The sequence below is a fragment of the Plodia interpunctella genome, chromosome 29 (genome assembly GCF_027563975.2).
Source record: "Plodia interpunctella isolate USDA-ARS_2022_Savannah chromosome 29, ilPloInte3.2, whole genome shotgun sequence".
NCBI lineage: Eukaryota > Metazoa > Arthropoda > Insecta > Lepidoptera > Pyralidae > Plodia > Plodia interpunctella.
Window position 1 is genome coordinate 1622168 of NC_071322.1, and position 21157 is coordinate 1643324.

Genomic DNA, 21157 nt, shown 5'->3' on the forward strand with positions numbered 1-21157 from the left:
GGGTTCTAAGCCAATTACAGTTCTTAGCAGTTTTAAACCTTGTGATTGGCTTGGACCTTGTTAAACTGGACACCCAGAGAGACAATGACAAAATATCATGGAATTAGTAGCTACTCCGTATAACAGTACTTACGAAATCCATGCAAAATATATCTATACTAATCCTTCTAATATTATAAATGGGAAATATTGTGAGGATGTACGTGTGTATGTATGTTTGTAAATCTATTGGACCGATTGTTTTGAAATTTGGTACACGGGTAGAATACAACGTGGAATAACACAGCTTCGTGTACCTACTTTTTATGCCGAAATTACCTTTTACGGCTAAACCGTTTTAACGATTTTGATAAAATTTTGTTTGCGTATAGTTAAAGGCTCCCGTTCAAGCATAGGGTACATTTTATTTCAAAAATCACGCCCTAAATTACTGTAATAGGGGGTGAAAGTTTGTGTTCCGCTTTCGCAGAGAAACTCAATATATAAAACAAACACTGAGCGCAAAGCGAACTTATTGGAATAACACATACATATGCTACCAAGCATATTTGGGGGGAAAGAAAGAAGTGAACTAAGAAAATATTAAAAAACTATAAGTATATATATGAAAACTATGCTTCGAACTTACGTCAGGACGTATCATTGGTCGCATCGCAACCGCAAAAGTACGGTAAGGTCAAGAATCAGTCGTTGTTATCAAGTACCGCCACCACAGTATGTTTATAACTTGTGAGATGTGAACGCGTGCTTGTGAATTGTGATTGGTTGGAAATTAGTACAGTGTGAGTGTAATATAAATGAGTATTAGCCGTACTTTATTTGATATAACCCGTATTTTATTGACTAATGAGCCAACCCGGCTTGGCACAGTCTAATAGTCTGTTTTGTATATCCGGCTGTTTTATAATTTCGTGAATAATTTGTCTAAACTACCGTGAAAATTGAATCAAATCGTGCATACCTCTTTAGCGGAATTCGCCGTAATTCCAATAGACTTCTGAAGGTCTATACGATGAACGTGGCGTGTGCTGTAGTGGATAAAATCGTAAAATTAACTAGTTAAATACATAAATACTAAAACAACAGATCCAGATGATCTGAAAAAATAAGATTTGAATTTTAAAAAAAAATCCGTTGCGTGATTTAATAGAAGAAATCTTAGAAACAGACATTGTTCAATTCAATTCGTTTATTTGCTAAAATGTGGATACACATATTATATTATAAGTTAAAATTAAAAATTAAAACTAAAATATTAAATACTAAATTAATTTAAATAAAAAATTGGCACTAAATCGCCGTCGTCGTGCGGTAAAGTTTCCAGAGGGCTGGCGACATTCCCTCTTTGTATGACCAAACTCAAACGTTGGCCAAAATAGTCACCAGCCCTTGGGTCCCCGGAGACATCGATAAATTAAATTAATAATAATAAATCTATTATAATTTCAGCAAAATAATACATTCAGGCATGTCAATATAGCATAGGGTCGATATTATCATTGTGTCATATTAAATTAGTTCCGTTACTGAATAAAAAATTATCTCAAGTAACCAAGACTTTCAATTCGTTTGTAAATTTCTTTAGCGGTAACGATTTCTGGTTTTATACTATAGACACTAGGGGCCCGTTCCCGGCGTCGCACGTGTAAAAACATAATAAATTACACACCAAAAACCTTCCTCAGGAATCAAACTACCTATCTATTGGTGAAAACAAATATGTATGTATGTTTGTTACTCTTTCGCGCAAAATGTCCTAGACCAATTGTTATGAAATTTGGTGCACGGGTAGAATATAACCTGGAATAACACTTCTTACACCGAAATTCCCACGGTAGTATATAACAAAGTACTTATATATGTGACGACCTCGGTGGCCCAGTGGTAAAGTGCTTACCTCTGAACCGAGAGGTCCCGGGTTCGATCCCCGGTCGGGTCACGATGGAAAATGATCTTTTTCTAATTGGCCCGGGTCTTGGATGTTTATTTGTTATAAAATATAGTATCGTTGAGTTAGTATCTCGTAACACAAGTCTCGAATTTTTATAGCTTGATATAATATAGCTTTTTATAACCTTGGGGCTAGCTCAATCTGTGTGATTTGTCCCAATATACATATCCAAAGTAAGTTCGAGACTATATAAAGCTATAAAAAACTATATTATATCAAGCTATAAAAGGGCTTACCATCATTGTTTTCAACACAATTATTTTTTCTAATACATAATAATTACATATCGTCATATACCTTGTATAATATTATGTGGCTGTGGATGTGGTTTTGCATGACATGTAATTATTATGATATTTCTGACAAAAACCACAGAACAAAAATAGTCTAATTAATTAGACCTTGGACGTGACCAACGCGTCGAGCAATTCTTCTAAACTCGACTTAAGGAGTTTTAATATTATTGATTTGTGGTTTTGTTTTTATTAAATTGTTTCACCTATACTGTCGTGTTGTCAGTCAGTCAGTCTGTTTATAGGTATATCTCAAGAAACGAATAAAGTGTTCGTTTCTGAAATAAATTGTGCAAATAAAGTAAGTAGATACTATAATTGCTATAGCTCTGTGCGTCTTTCGTTCTTCGACTAATATAATGTACAGAATCTAAATCATATTTCCCTTTGCACTACATAATAAGTAATTGCAATATTCATATCGGTACAACTTTTGAACGGCTGAACCGATTTTGATCAAACGTATCTAAGAACCACCGCATAAAAATTAGCTATCAAATAAGTAATCGATTCACGCGTTGACGAGCTACGGTGCTACGTACACAGACAAGACTAATCAGACATAGCGGTCAAACTCATATCACCCCTCTTTTTGCGTCGGGGGTTAAATAATAAAAGTAAATATTGAAAATGGCCACTACAGGTTGAGGTTTTTGAAATCAAGTACCTATATGTTTTTTGAATTGCAGACCATAATGAAGACTATCCTATTAGTGCTGTGCAGCGTCCTGTACACAACACGGCCGCAGGCTATCGACCGGAGGGTCGGGAGACTTCGAGAAGTGTTCGCATGGAAACAGCTGTCCTACAACATTGACGGAGTTTTGTGTAAGCACCTATTATTTATTAAGCTAGCTTTTGCCCGCGGCTTCGCCCGCATGAATATCTCTGGCTTTCACACCCCATTATAGTGAAAAAAAGCCTAAGTATATTTGAACGGCGGTCTTTAACTGTAAGTATACCAATTTCTTCAAAATCGGTCCAGCGGTTTTGCCGTGAAAGCCTAACAGACAGACTTTCGCATTTAAAATATTAGTAAGTAAGTAAATAAATATGGATATGAATTTCAGCTCAATCCGTTGAAGATACCTTAAAAAATTTAGTGATTTCACCCGAGCATACTAGGTAGTATATTGTATATTGTAGGTATATTGAAAGTTATATTAAAGCGTTATTATAACGGGATATTGATCAATATCCCGTTATAATAAGTTCCGTTTAAATGTGGGCCAAAAGAGACGAGTTTTTGCAAATATTTTCCAAAAATAGCCACTTCGGTTTAAGTTCATTATGAATTGTATGCCGCCATTTTGATTCGATTAAAATCAGACAAGCCGACGTGTAGATACATCGACAAAATCTGTCTTCAGTGACAAAATAAGTAGGTATAGTACAAGTTGCGAACATTAAATAAAATTGTTATTTATAATAGAATAGACAACAGTATGTTCGCCTCTAAATTAGAAAAATAACAAAAAAATACACTGTTACTAACGTAAGAAACTATTACTTAACGTAAGTAAAATTTATCTTCTTACTAGCGGCCATAGTCCCGGCTTTACTCCGTTAAAACCATAATTAATTATAGTACTTACGCAAATAATGAAGATAATAAGTTATTGTTTATTAAATATTATAGTTTAGATGAGTTAAATAAAACTAATTAATTATACACAAAACTTTTTCAGGAGTCAAACTATGTATTTTAAAAATCTGCTCAAAATCCGTTGCGTAAAAGATATATATGTGTATAGGGACAGACAGACAGCGGGAAGCGACTTTGCTTTAAAATACATATGATCACTACTAACAAAATAACCCACCAACTATTTTGGTTAAAAAAAATAATTATTACAATTTTTTATTGAACACACATAATTTCATCAGTCAAAAATTTCTTTAATTCTTCTCTCGAATTATCTACGCGTCTGCGCTGTGGCAACAAGCTCGCGCCTGCGCTATGCATTTTTTAAATCTTGAACAAAATTTTGTCCGACACATTTGACACCTATATATTCGCTTGTGAAATTACCAGCCCTAGAATTTTTTTTTTCGAATTTGTTATAGTCTATTTGTAATATTATACATAGACAAGTTAAAACCGTTTGGTCCTGGGAGACGTATATAAACCAGCGACCGATTCGGGTAAACCTTGATATTACTCGTATTAACCTGGGTGCTCTGTTGTGTGGTCTTCTGCCATAATCTGTGGTCACATCACATCGCTATTTACGTCACGGTTTAATGACTGTTCCAACTAATGGTTTATAAATAACTTAATTACCATAGCTATTATCGATTGAAGGTTTAAACGCGGTAAAGAAGTAGGCAACCTGTTTCGGAATATTATATGTTAATATTTTTGTTAATAATTTCACCCAATAACGTACCTACCTTATAATACCCTACTAATATTATACATGTGAAAGTTCGTGAGGATGTATGTTGAGTACAAAATCCGTTGCGTGATTTAATAGAAGAAAGCTTAGAAACAGGACTTTGGTTTTATACCATACTAGCGGCCCGTTCCCGGCTTATCGCACGTGTAAAAACATAATATATTACACATCTAAACCTTCCTCAGGAGTCTAACTACCTATCTATTGATGAAAACAAATATGTATATTTGTTACTCTTTCACGCAAAATCTACGGGACCGATTGTTATGAAATTTGGTACACGGGTAGAATGTAACCTGGAATAACACATAGGGCATTTTTTATCCCAAGACTCCCACGGTAGCGTTCCCCCGAAGATAGTATTTTATATTTATGTCTGTAAGTTAATATGGGCTGGCATTTGTGTTGGATTGTTATACGTATTCCCGGTTCCTTCCGCAGCCATTGACCGTCGGAGCCCAGGGTCCCCTTTCCTACATTTTCGTCTCCACTTCACACAGTAGTCGGCATCCTAGATCTCTTGTATGAGCGAAACAGAAGATATGAAGGGGTTACTATCTTTCTCTGTCTACAGCTGCCAACCAGACTTTTCAAGACATATTTTTTCAGACCAGCAAGATCAATTTGATGAGCCTAATGGAGTTTCCCTCGGGAACACAAGAGATAGAGCTAAGAGACAGTCTGGATCAGGATTCTTCTTTGACAACAACGAAGCAGACACCGAAAGAAATTGGAACCAGCGTGAGTAAAAAAAAAAAAACAATTTTAATTTGGCCATAGATAAATAAATTTCTCATTAATATTATAACGTTATAAAATAAAAATAATAATATATTTAACTATTTTGATCTGCTTCCTGAACTATATGTTTCTTTGGAATTTTTAACTAAATAGAAAATTCGTGACGATACTGTTTACAAAATGCAAAAACTTAAATATTGGTACCCTGCCTTAAATGTTCGAAATTTGAATTCAAAATTGTATCAGTTTTCGAATGGCACGTTGATTTTTTTCACAAATCTAATTCAAATTAATTTGGAATGTTTACGAAATATTAGAGAATTTTAAGAAGTGGGCCCCTCGAATCATATCTCACGGATATTTTTAAACTAAATACCTACTCATTGCAGTATCTGTATCTGTCTATCCTATATATATGCTTCTAGCTTATTCATAATCTCTTTCTTCTCTTCTAGAATCTACTACTAATCGTAACAGGTCGCAAGGGAACAGGCCTTCTAGAAGACCCTGGACTAACAGTTAGTAGCTTATTGATAATAAACATTCGAAATCAAATTGGCAAATATTTTGCCATATATTGGTATATGATTTTCAAGTGTTTTCAATAATTTCGACAAAAGTAGACTGCAAGTCAAATCAAACACGCTGATTGAAACATATAATTAACAAAATTTACTTAATTTTTTTGGAGGAACAATATGTGATGTTTTTGTACAGATAGATGTATATTTCAAAGGGTGGTAACTATTTTTTGCCACGGGTGGATCCGCGGTCAACAGCTAGTTAAGGCATTTTCAAGTTGGGTTAAAACTGATAAAAAAGAAACCACGTGATCTGTGAAGTCAGGGTTTGATATGTGCCAAATTGTATCAAAACAAACAGGTCTTATTAATACAACAGGAAAACATCACATGTACAGTAAACACATCAACCCACCCAATTTCATTGCAAACTCGCCGCTATTAACGCGGCATAGTGGTTCATGCAGGGCTCTGATACAGGCTAACTTGGATGTGCTGTTAACTGTACTGTGTACTGATAATTCCAAACAAATAATTCGTTCGTGATGACTGTGACCTCAAACATATAGAGGTACCTAATGCATGTTTTTTTTTTACCGCGAATTTGTTTCTTGAAGTATGAACAAAAGTAGCGTGTGTTTCCACCGTAGAATAGAGCATTCCCAAGGAGGGTTGGCGTCACGCAGTTGTTAAATCACAGCCGAATCAACAAAAATGTATTTTTTTTTATTAAGCTGATTCCGCAAGATCCAAGGCTTAGGATCCGGAATCGTGCAGAGATGAGATATTCTTTTTGACATTTAGAAAAAAGGATCTGATTTGACTTTATTTTTCTTTTTATTGACTTATGCATTCGACTTGTAGTGATACAGCCAAACATAGCCGGGTAACAATTATTTCCACAATTTCAGGACCGACATCGACTACTACCAGCCGACCTGACCTCGGAGTGTCCACGAGCACGATCAGCCCTAGGGGTAAACTCTAACACACATTACATAAAATACAATACCAATGAAATCTGAAAGTAAATAAATATATTTTAAAAATCACACTATCTTTTTGTTTTTGAGTATAAACTCAAAAACTCGCGTTCAAACAGACACGACTTTTATAATATTTACCCGCGGCTTCGCATGCGTCAAATTTAGTATATCGCGCCTTTTAATGAACGCGACAGCGCTTTTTCTTTTTTAATATGCTTGCCAATTTTCAGCTTTTTATCTTGTGAAAATTGTATTAAGTCTCATACAATCTTTCATCCCCCTTTTGAAGGGGTTGAGGGTTAATTTTCACCAATTGTCACTAATATCAACGGTGTAGAACTTTCATATAAAAGGTTTTCGCCCCTTTCTTTCGGGGTGGAATTTGCAAAAATCCTCCCTTAGTGCTCACCTACACTCCCCAAGGAACCTACATGCCAAATTTCAGCTTCCTACGCCCAGTAGTTTCGTAATCGCCCAGTAGTCGGAACGGAAGAGTTGTATATATATAGATTGATATATAATGTGTAACAGACGACCTGGGTGGCGCAGTGGTAAAGTACTTGCCTCTGAACCGAAAGGTTCCGGGTTCGATCCTCGGTCGGGTCATGATGGAAAATTAACTTTTTCTGATTGGCCCGAGTCTTGGATGTTTATATAATATGTATTTGTCATTAAAATATAGTATCGTTGAGATATCTCAAATATAGTATCCCATAACACAAGTCTCGAACTTACTTTGGGGCTAGCTCAATCTGTGTGATTTCTCCTGATATATTTATTATTTAATTGAGTTTCTTATTTTTATTATTTTATTTCTTTAATGGAATTTTGAGAAAAGGACATTATGAGAAAGAACATTGCAAGAAAAGGACAGGAAAGATTCCTTTTATTTACAGATGAAAACGGACGCTTCTTCGTTCAATACAACAATGTTCCGATGGGTGTGGAAAGAGTTGGAGACAGAGTATTCGTCACGGTGCCGAGGAGACGATATGGTGAGTAATAAGATATATCCCTCTTGCTCTCCGTGCTTGCCAATGTTATGACAAAAAAAAATGTAATTTACTTTTCAATTTAGTTGTTCTATACAGGGTCACTGGTATCTAACGCATAACCTTCCAAAGGCGCATAAGGTACATAGAGACTAACATCTTTTGTTCTACGACTTTTGTCTAAACGTATAATAAATACAAAAATGTTGATGTCGTTTCTATAAAACGTTAACTCTATGTTCGATTCCGCTACATAACGCTACTGTAGCGTCTCGTGTTGCTTGGCTATTACATAGAGTTAAGATGTTGTATAGAATCGCAAATTAGATTGTACTTTTTTTATATGAAAGAAAACTACAAATCACGAAAAATAGTAGAATAAAAGTTGTTTGTTTTGATGTACCCAAGTACTTAGTCTTTAGGAAGTTTTGCGTTTGATACCAGGGACCCTGTATTGCCTACTAATATTATAAATGCGAAAGCTTTTGTGTATATATGTTTGTTACTCTTTCACGAAAAATCTACTTTACGGATTATTAAGAAATTTGGTACACGGATAGACATAACCTGGAATAACACATTGGGTACTTTTTACCCAAAATTTCCCACGGGAGCGAAGCCCTAGGGCGCAGATAATTGACTATGATGCCTAATAACAGTCAGGTCACAGTAAACACATATTACCCTGGTCTGCACAAAATAATTCACGAACTCACTCCCACAGAGGATTGTCTGAAAAGGATATTAATTATAGGTTAGTTTGTCGATGTGGACTAAAATCTTGTGGATTTTGATCTCCCAAGTTATTTGCCAACATGCGATTTCAGGACACAAAAATGTGGAATTTGCTCACCCAGGTGATTAAAGTTTAATGAATCGAAAAATTAATCATTTTCCCAGGCATCCCGTCGACCCTCAACTATATAGACCTGTCGCAGGCTTCCAACACATTATCACCAGCTCTGAAGCCGTACCCGTCGCTGCAGGCCAGCAGGTCACTGACCTCTGTGTACCGCACGCGAGCCGACAGCTGCGGCAGGCTGTGGCTTGTGGACACTGGCATGCTTGAGATACCTAGTGGGTATAACTGTCTCTCTCTCTCTGTAGAAAACTGAAGTAACCTTTATTTTAATTGATTGTCAACTACCCTATGTTGACAAGATCAGAGAATTGTAAAAATAGGTAAAATCTAGGTAAAATCTAGGTAAAATCTAGGTAAAATCTAGGTAAAATCTAGGTAAAATCTAGGTAAAATCTAGGTAAAATCTAGGTAAAATCTAGGTAAAATCTAGGTAAAATCTAGGTAAAATCTAGGTTATATCTAGGTAAAATAGATATATTTAGCAAAGCACGTGTGACACTCGGTTACAGGCTGCGGTGACCGCTTACCAACAGAAGGGCCGCACGCCTGTTTGGTAGTGACGTTTCAACAGTTGCCGTGGTCGCAGCCAAACTTAACACAAATTAAATATCGAATGTACAGATAATCGACAGCAAATCCAGCGGCCGGCGGTTGTGATATATGACCTGAAAACAGACAGACAGATCCTGAGATACCCCTTCAAGGACTCCGACATCCCTGCTGAGAACACACCCACTGGTAAGCATTGAGCGAGCAAGATCAACTCCCGACGAGTGAACTCCTTAATGTATTTAGTTGTTGGCTTTTGATACTTGTATTTCTGTTTGTATTTTGTTATTTTTCCGGAGTGATAGATGTCAAAACCCCATGTCCTTCACTGTACTACTTCAAACTACACGTATGCAAAATTTCAAGAAGATTGGTTGAGTAGATCAGATCAGAGCGTGAAGAGGTAACAAATTGATTTCAGTACTTTTACCGGAAATCGTAAAAAATCCGTCCGGTAGTTTTTGAGTTTATCGCGTTCATACGGACAGCGCATTCATATAGACTTGTTTTCCATAAAGGACTTATTCTAAGTAGAACATCTAAATGTTGCCCGGGGCTTCTATTCCGTGGCAATTTTGAGATAAAATAAGCCTATAGCAATCTTGGATAATGTATCTTTCAAATGGTGAAAGAATTTTTGAAATCGGTTCGGTAGTTTCAGAGATTACCCGCCCCAAATATACAAACTCACAAACGCTTAAGTACCTCTATAGAATAATAGTATAGATTATTAATTAAGATTACAAAAAAATATGTATTTTTCTACCAGACAACGACAGAGTTAAACATAGGTTTTATTGTACAGACTTCTTTTTGTTGCTCGTCAAATGAAACCACAGATAAGTAGACATGTAATGTTCTTAATATCTGTGAATGAAACGTGTGACTATGACAACATAAAGCTTGTCTCAAATTGAATGAAATATAATTTTCGTAAAATACTTATTTGTTTATTTATTTCTTCCCCTCCAGGTCTAGCGTCCATAACCGTGGACATAACTGACGGAGACTGTGACAATGCTTTCGCGTACATACCAGAGTTGACCACCTTCGGGGTGATCGTCTTCTCTCTGAGGGAGAGAGACAGCTGGAGGCTGTCGCATAACTATTTCTCTTTCAACCCTGTCGCTGGAAACCTGAATATAGCAGGTAAGTAGGTCAGACCCGTTAAGTAAGAAGAGAAAAGAAAACATGTTACTTGTGTATGAGTGAATATAATACGGTGGGACATCAGTAAGCGGCTGTGATGAACAGTTGCACGCAGAGGAGCACGACACGAGACCTCGTAAATGTGATTACTTTTTGTTCCAACTCAAACAACGAATTATATTCGAAATACATATTTATATTGCGCCCGCCAGAATTACAATAATAATTATAACGACTGGATATTTACATTATCAAATTAATACATTCAAAAAATAAATTACGTCACTTTATTATCCATGTTATTGAAGAATAGTTAAATTTTTGTATTGTTATTTCAATAACTAATATTTAACACAATATTTTAGAGTCTGTTCGATTGAATAACTACTGTTAATTAATGGAAATTGGTTTTTGTAATGTTTAAGTTGCTTTTTATTGTTTTTCTATACAGGGTTACTGGTATCTAACGCATAACCTTCCAAAGGCGCATAAGGTACATAGAGACTAACATCTTTTGTTCTACGACTTTTGTCTAAACGTAATAAATACAAAAAAACATTTTTTTAGTTTTAATGTCGTTTCTATAAAACGTTAACTCTATGTTCGATTCCGCTACATAACGCTACTGCACTGTCTCGTGTCGCTTGGCTATTACATAGAGTTAAGATGTGTGGAAGCGCAAATTAGATTGTTTTTTTTTTATATCTAAAAAGAAAACTACGATTCATGAAGTCGCAGAATAAAAGTTGCTTCTTTTGATATGACCAAGTAGTCTTTAGGAGGTTTTGAGTTTGATACCAGTAACCCTGTATAAATGTTTGTTTCTCAAATAAAAACAAATTAAATATCGGTGTGTTAGTACAAATAATCGAAGGATTTTATGTTCTAGTTATAGACAAAGAAAAAAACCGTGCCATAATTTTCCTTTACGCTTTTATTGAAATTGTTATTTATATTGTATTTAAAAACGGATTTGCCCAGCAGTGGGATACATAAAAAAAACTAATTAAAAAAAAACGTTTTTATTAATCCAGGACAGAGGTTCCAATGGAGCGATGGCGTGTTCAGTATAACCCTGGGGTCTGGCTCGGGCGGCTGCAGGGCCGCGTACTTCCATCCCTTGATCAGCACTCACGAGTTCTCCGTGTCCACCTGCGTGCTGAAGAACAGGACTGCCAGTCAGGATTCAAATTTCTGGAGTCAGTTTTCTGTAAGTGACACTTGGCTATTAGTGACTAGCTTTAGCCCGCAGCTTCGCACGCGTAAATTTCCCACGGGAACAGGCCATTTTTCCGGAATAAAAGGTATCCTATATCCTCCTCCATACTTTAAACTACATGTATGCAAAATTTCAATAAGATTCGTTGAGTAATTGGAACGTGAAGAGGATAAATTAGTTAAAATTATTCTTCCATAACGTGGACATTAAAGTTAATTTCTTTTTTTAAATGTATTTATTTGATAATGTAAATATCCTTGTAATGTAAATGTCCAGTCGTTATAATTATTATTGTAATTCTGGCAGGCGCAATATAAATATGTATTTCGAATATAATTCGTTGTTTGAGTTGGAACAAAAAATAAAATAAAGTTATTAATATTTAAGTACGTGGTTTTGTGCTATGCTCCTCTGCGTGAAACAGTTCATCACAGCCACTTACTGATCTACCACTGTATTGTATTCACTAATACACAAGTGAACAAGCAAACTAACTTTCGCACTTATAATAGATAGATAGATAGATAGATAGATAGATAGATAAATCATTTATTTGTTCAACTGTATCACACATACATTATACAAAACAGAAAAGGGTACATAAAAACTCACTAAGCTAACTTATATCTAAAAGTACATGCAAATGTGTGCCACAGAAGCACAAATAGGCTACAGCTCAGCACATGTTACTCCAATGGAGCAACGCTGATTTTCAGCCGTCGCCATTGAGCGATGACGCGACCATGCGCAAATTAACATACAGATTTGATAAAATAAAAAATTAAAAATAGAAATTAATGTCAAAATGGGAATAAAATGCAAATTACATAAATAATATCATTAAATATATTAATTGGAAAATAAAAAGCAGTGGTAACGCAAATGGCAATTTGTGACTACTTTTTACGGGAGGGCGCTTTATGCACGCGACAAGTAAAGCGGTGGTGGGAAGAATCAAGAATTTGTTTTTCTAATAAATGTGATTTTAATTTTAATTTAAAAGTAAATTTAGACTGTAAGCATCTCAGCGGTGGTGGAATATTATTCCAACACTTTGTTGCCGCGTACCTAAAACTCCCCGCAAATGCTGAAGTCCTGTGTGCTGGCATAGAAAGAACAGGGCGTGCCAATCTAGCACGACGCCGAGACATGAATATTAATTTGTCATAGAGATACTCAGGTTTGTTGAACTTCAAAATGCCGAAAAGTAAACTAGCGAGATGCAACTGTCTACGAGCTTCCATATTGAGTGCAGACGCTTTGTTTAAATAGGGTGTAATATGATTTCGCGGAGGGACATTGTAAATAAACCGTATACATGCGTTCTGCACTCTTTGGAGTAGACGTTTTGCTTTCTCCGTAAGACGAGGACCATATACGAGGTCACCATAGTTAAGCCTGGAGAGCACCAGCGACTCGCAGACAATCTCCCGCGACCTAACCGACAGCTGATCGCGTATTTTGTAAAGAATACTGAGACGATAGAAACAATTCTTAGCCAAGCCCAACAAATGTTTCCCAAATTTCAGCTCACCATCAATAATTAAACCCAAGTTTCTAGCCTCCTCTACTCTTTCAAGAGACTGACCATCAATAGACACGGTGGGACACGCATTCACAATCTGAGATATTTGCAATCTACTACCAAGTATCATAAATTTAGACTTCTCCGGATTCAGAACAAGTGCATTACGTTTAGACCAATCTGAAATGCTAGCTAGATCCTCATTCATCTGATTGACTGTCTCTGATATATTGTTAGAAGGAGTGCTAATATACAATTGGACATCGTCAGCGTAAAAATGAAACTTACAACTTTTTATTGCTGAGGGTAGATCAGCGCAGTAAATAATAAAAAGTAAAGGTCCCAATATCGAATAATAGTAGCTCCTCCGTGTAAATGCCCTAGGGATATCGTGATTAAATTATAACTAAAACGCTTTTTGACATCACCATATTTTGTGACGTCACTTGTGCCCACTGTCATACAGGTACTAGGTATTTTTTTCTTTTTGACACATGGAAAAATGTATCAGATTTTAACTTAATGACAACTACCCTATAAAATCTTGTTTAATAATTATGTTGTTTTAAGTTTGTGACATCAAATAAATCATTATTTTTCTTTCTTTGTAGCCTGTAATATTTAACGCTTCTTATGAGATGGGCCTGATATTTGAGCCGCGATTAAATATTCAATCATATTTGAGTGCGCCTCGTCGTCGTCTAAAGTATTTTTTTTTTTATTCAGTTGCTCGGCAACCGCGGCGAGAACAGCCAGAGTACGATGCACGATTACCACGCGGCCACTAGAGTGGTGTTCTTTGCTGAAATAGGCAGAGATGCGGTGTCTTGCTGGAATAATGGCAACCCGCTCAGGGCTACCAACATCGCGATATTGGCGCAGGACAGCCAACGGCTCAGCTACCCGTCAGGTAAGCTCAGTCGCGTTCCGTTGCCACCGTTGCGACGACTCACTTACTTCTTTAGAATTTAACACTGACATTGCGTAAGTCTAAACTTTATATAATATCTGCGTCGTCGTTTTTGCGGTGCTACCTTTTTCCTACTTTTCTTCACAATTTTCCCTAATTAAAGGTATAAGCAAAGTAAATTGCGAGAAGATTATGAAAACTTTGCTCGGTGCAGGTCTCGAGTAAAATATATGATTATAGTAGCGGAAGAGCAGCACCGGAATCAAGTTCAAAGTCAATTGGCAGAAGACCCGAAATCCTTCTGGAATTATATAAAATACAAGAAGGTTCAAAGGTCGCCTAAAATAATTTTGAAAAATGGCTCCGAATTAACGGAAGAACAATGTTGTACAGAATTTGCAAACTACTCTCATTCCGTGTACAGTACAGAGCAGCCGGAACTTAATATTGACGCAGCCATGGCGGAGGCGAACGTGAACGGAGCAGCGCGGATACATCTCGTAGAGCTGCAGTTGACAGATGTTGAGAAGGCACTGACAAAGCTAAAACCAAAGTGCTTGCGAACCATTGCTACATATATATAATACCTGTTTAGTACAAGCAATGTTCCCGGACCAGTGGAAGCTGACTCGAGTAGTTCCCGTGCCTAAATCTGGAGCTGGCAGTACCATGGAACAGTTTAGGCCAGTGGCAGTTTTGTCGGTACCGGCCAAAGTATTCGATTCGGCTATACAGACAAACATGTTCCAGCAAGTAAGCTCCCAACTTTGCGATCAGCAGCACGGATTTAGGCCGGGCCGCAGTACGACGAGCAACATGCGAATCGTACCAGTAGTAGACGAGGGAGGGCAGGTGGATGTAGCTTACTTTGACTACCGGAAAGCTTTCGATGTTGTTGACAACGATGTGCTTTTGAGAAAGTTGGCTGGAGTCGGATGTACGCCCCATCTGCTCAGATGTTTATCTAAATATATGCGAGATCGACAACAGTATGTGGACTACGCTGGATACCAGTCTGAGCCTTATGTAGTAAGATCTGGAGTGTGTCAAGGAAGCAATTTGGGTCCACTTGAGTACCTCATATTTGTTAATGATCTACCAGCAGTTATCCAGCACTCCAACTGTTTATTGTTTGCTGACGACCTGAAGCTGTCGCTCAGTATAGAAGAGGCGGCAGACTGCGAGCGATTGCAGGAAGATATTGATTGGATAGTTTCATGGGCTTATGAAAACAAACTAGAATTTAACAAAGCCAAATGTGTAACAATTACCTTCACAAAAAAAATTAAACCCATTGAGTATGAGTACAGTCTAGGCAATGTTACTATGAAAAAGATTTCGGAAGTGAAAGATCTAGGAGTTACCATTACAGCTAACCTATCGTTCAAAAAGCATATTGAAAACGTAATAAAAAAAACTTTTAGGAATTCAGGATTTATATTGCAACAAGTGCATGGGTTCACTAACACTAAAGCCGCCGAGTCTTTGTACAATGCCTTAGTCAGAAGCCATCTAGAGAGTAACGCAGCTATATGGGCTCCACATGAAGCCTCATGCTGGAGCGCATCCAGAATAAATTCATAAGGTATTTATATATGAGGTTATATGGTGTCTATCCGTACTACCCATTGATGTATCCTACCTTATTTGTTCTTGGTATGGTGGGATACACTGAACTGCGGGTGAGGAGCGACGTATCATTGGCCCTATATATTTATAAATTACTTCGAGGAACGGCTCATAATCCCGAGTTGCTCTGTTCGCTGAGGCTGTGTTCCCCAAGGGTACGTGTGGCGCAGTCGCCGGCCACCGCTGCTGTATGTGCCCTGGGCCCGCACCGGCCTGTTGCGCGAAGCCCCGCTGACGCGCGCGTTTCGTAATCTCAACCAGATTGCCGAAAGAATAGACCTGTTTTCATGTTCTATGAGCGAATTCATAAGAACGGCTTTGTATATTATAAGTTATAATAATAATAATTGAAATGGGATGCTTGTCTATCGCATTGGTGAGAACTTTAAAGATAGATTTAAGCTTATGAATGAATAAATATATTAAAAAAAAAACTTTGCACAGTCATCGGCGTCTTTAGTTGTCAGATCACACATGGATCACACATAACCTCCTTGATAACGCAAAATACAAAAATCTGTTTTAAGTAGTGGTCTCGAGTTTTTTTCTTTTTTTTTTATGTAGTTCGCAATAGCAGTGGGACACGTTCTAAAAAAGTTGTCTCGAGAAAAAATATTTTTGTTTGTTTCAGATCTCCACGTGAGCGGCGACGAAGTGTGGGTGATATCTAACTCCCTGCCACGGTTCGGATACTCCCGACTCGACGTCAACGAATATAACTTCTACGTCTACAAGTAAGACCTGGCTATCTATAACCTTATGCCGGCTCCACACATCGTCATGTGTCCCGAGTTCGGCGACAGTGTGTCGGCCTAAGGTCATTACGTATTATAAAAAAATTGGCCAGAACTTCACACTTTCAGAAAAAATCTATATTCAAAAAACAGAAAAAATTGAATTCGAACACGAATTTCAAACGTTTTTATACCTATTTGAATTTAAAATGGCGCGAACTTACTTTAGGGCCAGCTCAATCTGTGTGATTTGTCCATATATATTTATTTTGTGCGCTGGCAGTGGCAAATATTATTCAGAAGTAATTTTATTACATAAATGTTGCAATTAAAAGGGACGCTACAAAGAAGGCCAAAGAATAGTTAAGAGCCTGCAGCAACCGCTTTGTATTTGGGTCCATTGAGTTCCTTAATTATTACGATTCATACAAATAATTAATTTACATAGTGTCATCAAAATCAAATCATTTATTCAGAAATTAGGCCTTCACAGGCACTGTTCACGTCATATTCTAAATTAAATTATGTTTACCAAAGCTACAAATTACTAGCATTTCGGAACGACCGCTGCTGAGAAGAAATGCCGAAAGAAACTCTTTCAAACAGTGTTGGTCCCTATTATGCCAGAAGGGCTTACCAATATATTTAAAAGATCGAGCTGACCAGTTCTTCATCGACAATTCTCGCTACAATGCTGGCTTTTTTTTGTTGCACCATCAATACATGCTTATCGTCCACCGATTTATGAATATTCCCAAAATCAAATCGCTGGCGGCAAGATAGTATTTCCGCCATTTTTATTTACTTATTTTTTCTTATATGTCAAATGTCAAGTTTATGAACACTTTTTTTTTCAGAGCGAATGTTCAAGAACTGATCTCAGGGACCGCCTGCGAGGGATTCAGAGCTATCGCCAACAGAGCCGGTACTGATGACGACCAGAATACGGAGACTAATTAAACGATGTCTTTTTAAAAAATAAAATTGCACAATAGATGAATAAAAAAATATAGTATTGTAATAGTTTTAGTTAGAATAGCTAGCTTGTATCCATTTAAATAAACTGATAGGCAACATAAGCATTTCCAAAGAGTTGTTAATGTCAGACACGTGGTCTGTGTAAAACCACAACCGTTCAAAATTTTAAAGTTTATTTTTTTTTTCACGCTGTCTCCCTCACATCCCCAAAGGCAACTAGGAATACGGACACCAGACGTCAACCCTCTTCGGGAATGCTGTTGCTACCAGCTGTAGGGCTTCTTATCCCTTAGTCGCCTTGTATGACATCCACAAAAGGATATAACAACTATATCCTCTATTACAAATCTATGCCTACGTGTCAAAACGAATCTTCAGGACAAGGATTCGAATGAAATATTTTCTATATAGTGAAAATTGATTTATTAAAGCTAAAGTAATAATTAACAAAAACAACAGTGATATATTTTGCCATTTTCCACGGCTAAAATGAATAAAAGATTTTGATTAAAACTAAAGTGAGAGACAGACAAAAATAACTTATTAACATACTAATGAATAACTTGTATTTTCGACTCCTAAATCGTCTATATGACTTCAATGTAATGTTTTCATATCTGTGCTATAAGAACGCCCATATAGCTATGCCACATTGGTCCGTTGGGGCGACGCACGTCACGGCTCAAGAGTCCGAAATATAGATAGATGTGATTTATTTACAAGTGAATGTTCCCAATGTTTTTATAAAATTTTCATTATAGAAAGAAAATAGTATTTCACTATATATCTATAAATATAATAAAACAATATATGTACATAGGAGATATTGAAGAAAAATAATGGGATTTAATAGAAGCCAAAACAATTTTTTGCTGTCTCTCGGTCTGTATATTTGTTCGCGCGTCACGCCGAGTTTACAGTTGTACAGCGGAAGGTCTAACTTTAAATCTAGTATAGGTTTCACCACGATACGTTGCTTAGATCCTGAGATGTCGATGACAATAAGTTGTGAGCGGACGCACGAAATTAACACGGGGGAAGTTGCGGGCAAAAGCTAGTATTTAATATATAGTGAAATAGTATTTTATTTTTTTATTCACTGTAACCATAAATACAACTTTTATTGAAAGAAATAAATAAACTGGACCTACCGCAGTCTGTATATTTTTTACATTTAAGCAAAAATAAAAAGTTTTACTTTTTAAACTAAATATAATATCACAAGCATTTTAATAGCTAGATAAATATGCCAGATATGACATGACGTGATCAAATCTTTGTAAGATTGAAAACGATGTGTTTCTTAATTTTATCCGTGCAACAGTAGCAAAGAGTTGAATAAAAATGCGATGGTGGCGCTAGATCGCCTTAGAAGCGGACCGCCCTGAGTGCCACCATCAGTATGGGCCAAAATCTTGCTTATTATTAATAACCTTCAAGTGACCCGGAAATGCGCTAAGTCAGCTGGATCGCAGCTAAACCTAGACGCTATATTTTACCGTTTCGGTGTCTGAATCCATCAAATTACATACATTACATATTTGGACGAAAGCCAAACAGCGAACTACTCTGATATTTGTCAGGTCTGGCATATTGTTAGGTCTATAAATATAATATAATTATATAATAAATCTTCTTAATAAATAAAACTATAATTTGGAGACACACACCCAATATTGGGTTAAGTAGAAACACATCACACAAATCTCATGGATGAGAAAAATAAATGTAACTTAGTTATACCAAAACAGCGTTACGTAACAAAGTTTATAAAAGTATACAACTTTTTTTAAAGTAATTTTTTAATAGTTTTTCAAAGTGTGTCAAACAATATAAATAGGAATTTACAATTTTTTAATTTATCGCTACTAATTATATTAAAATGAGGTCAGTAAACAGGTACCACATAAAAGCTAGCATCTAAACAGTTTGATAAGGCTTGAGTCAACTGCAAAAATCAATATTGATTTGACGGATAATTAGAAAACTTGATTACCTTTATATATTAGCAAGAATATAGCAGGCCTACCATATTTTTTTACGGAACGATTCCAATGAACATCAGTTCTATTTAGGAAACTAAAATGAATCGCATTCATACTAAAAATTCACTTGATGGTACGAATTTGTGATGCAGATCAGTTTAGCTCGCAAAGTGGATCGCGTCGAGAGATGATGGCAAGTCAGGACAGCTTTATTATGAATATTTACCTAATTACCATCATCAATTTTAAGGAATTTAACTTTTTGTACATCATCGTACGGCAACATAGCTACGGATGCTGTTCTTTTAAAGCTATGTTTGAAGTTCAGAACGGCAACTTTCTTCGGCATCGCCACCATCACTGAGTGTCCATCCTCGATTTCGCAAACATCTATTTGCAGTATTGGACACATTGAGAGCACAGGGCAATCTCGTCTCTCCATGAAATTGTATTGCTTTACCGGTTCAGAATTGAACAGGTCAAATTCTCCAGACGAATAGGGAGCATGATAGATTCGCAAAACGCCCCAGTTCGATCCAACAAAGAATATGTCTCCATATGATCTTACTGTGACGATATCCCTCAAGGGACCTTGAGGTACGGTGTGGTTCAAAGCATACATCCACTGGAAATAGACTCGCCAATCCAGCTGCTCCAGAAACCGATACTGTTGAAGCTGGTGCAGCAAATTCGAAGTTGGACCAAGAGTACAGTTGAAAACCAGGTCATTGTTAACCAAAGTATAAATGTTACGTTGGAATGTCAATATGTGCAGTCGATCGGTGAACCCTAGCGACATTACACCATCTTCGGTCCTTTTCACAAACTTTTGCGTCATTTCTGTGAGGTTGCATACATAAATGTCATCGTCCAATGTTACATAGTATATTTCCAAGTCAATTAGAATAAATGACTTGACATTATCATATGTTATACTTGATTCTATTTTCCGATTCAGCAGTTCTTTGCGAACAATGTACAGATTTAAGTGATAACTCTTTATAGCTATAACATAGTCATTCTCAGCATACGTTGCGAAATCACCCGTTATCGTACCACGTTTGGATGGTTCCAGAGTATTTATATCATAGTAAACAATTGAGCCACGTTTATGAACTCCAATTATGCCATGTCTTAGTATTCTGAAGTTCCGGATCTCATCATTTATGTGAGATGCCGAAGCGAATTCGTCGCTGTACTCACGAGCGATCGCGAGCTTCGGCCAGAGTGAGAGAGATCTGTATATATTATACCAGAGCAGACCAGGCTTCGCTTTGTACCGTGCAGTTTGATAGATATCCTTGAAGTCCTTTTTACAGTATCCCCGCCACAAGCTATCACTTCTAGCTAGCCCGTCTACTATGAGTTTCCATCTGGAGCACACTTGACGACATTCAGTAAGATCTTTGGCAGGCAAAAGCGTGAAAATGTATAAAAGTAGCTCGGTCGGCAAGTAATACAGATGGCACAGTTTTTCGTCGTCCTGTGACATTTTGGGATTATTTTTGATATTGTATGTAGCGTGTGATGTCATTTACAGATTTTTAATGTCTTTACCGTTATCCATAGTGTTTTTTTTTGGGTTTTGCGCAGTAAACAATAACAACAGCTGATTGATTTCCAATGATTTCCAAACTGTCTGTCTGTACAATAGAAATGTCAAGTCAACTATCACCGCTACATAGGCCTACAGCTGTCAATTACAAGGGTTGCCAGCTTTGAATCACATATCGA

General features: G+C 36.8%; 2 protein-coding genes across 4 annotated transcripts; one reads left to right on the forward strand and one right to left on the reverse strand.

The window, feature by feature from the left end:
* Window positions 1-640: 640 nt before the first annotated feature.
* On the forward strand, window positions 641-18589 carry LOC128682013 (L-dopachrome tautomerase yellow-f2-like). 3 transcript variants are annotated; one of them, XM_053766458.1, is made up of 14 exons: window positions 998-1045; window positions 1686-1721; window positions 2934-3072; window positions 5253-5384; window positions 5840-5902; window positions 6817-6882; window positions 7788-7886; window positions 8784-8960; window positions 9367-9483; window positions 10267-10443; window positions 11478-11653; window positions 13914-14097; window positions 16358-16460; window positions 17318-18589. In XM_053766458.1, the coding sequence occupies exons 1-14, from the start codon at window positions 1013-1015 to the stop codon at window positions 17418-17420; spliced, it is 1605 nt and encodes a 534-aa protein (XP_053622433.1). In that variant the 5' UTR covers window positions 998-1012; the 3' UTR covers window positions 17421-18589. The 3 variants fall into 3 exon arrangements, with proteins under 3 accessions (XP_053622435.1, XP_053622433.1, XP_053622434.1); XM_053766460.1 differs by lacking the exons at window positions 998-1045; window positions 1686-1721 and adding an exon at window positions 641-782; XM_053766459.2 differs by lacking the exon at window positions 5840-5902 and having other exon boundaries at window positions 17318-17481.
* Window positions 18479-21065, reverse strand: LOC128682014 (uncharacterized). Its single transcript, XM_053766461.2, has one exon. It carries the CDS (start codon window positions 20955-20957, stop codon window positions 19650-19652), a length of 1308 nt encoding a protein of 435 aa, XP_053622436.1. The 5' UTR covers window positions 20958-21065; the 3' UTR covers window positions 18479-19649.
* Window positions 21066-21157: the final 92 nt, after the last annotated feature.

Bases quoted from the DNA above. Each gene is read 5' to 3' on its own strand.
- LOC128682013 (XM_053766458.1), top strand. From the start codon at position 1,013: ATGAACGTGGCGTGTGCTGTAGTGGATAAAATC. The intron at 3,073-5,252 runs GTAAGCACCTAT...ATATTTTTTCAG, and splicing joins CAACATTGACGGAGTTTTGT to ACCAGCAAGATCAATTTGAT. The intron at 10,444-11,477 runs GTAAGTAGGTCA...TTATTAATCCAG, and splicing joins TGGAAACCTGAATATAGCAG to GACAGAGGTTCCAATGGAGC.
- LOC128682014 (XM_053766461.2), bottom strand. From the start codon at position 20,957: ATGACATCACACGCTACATACAATATCAAAAATAATCCCAAAATGTCA.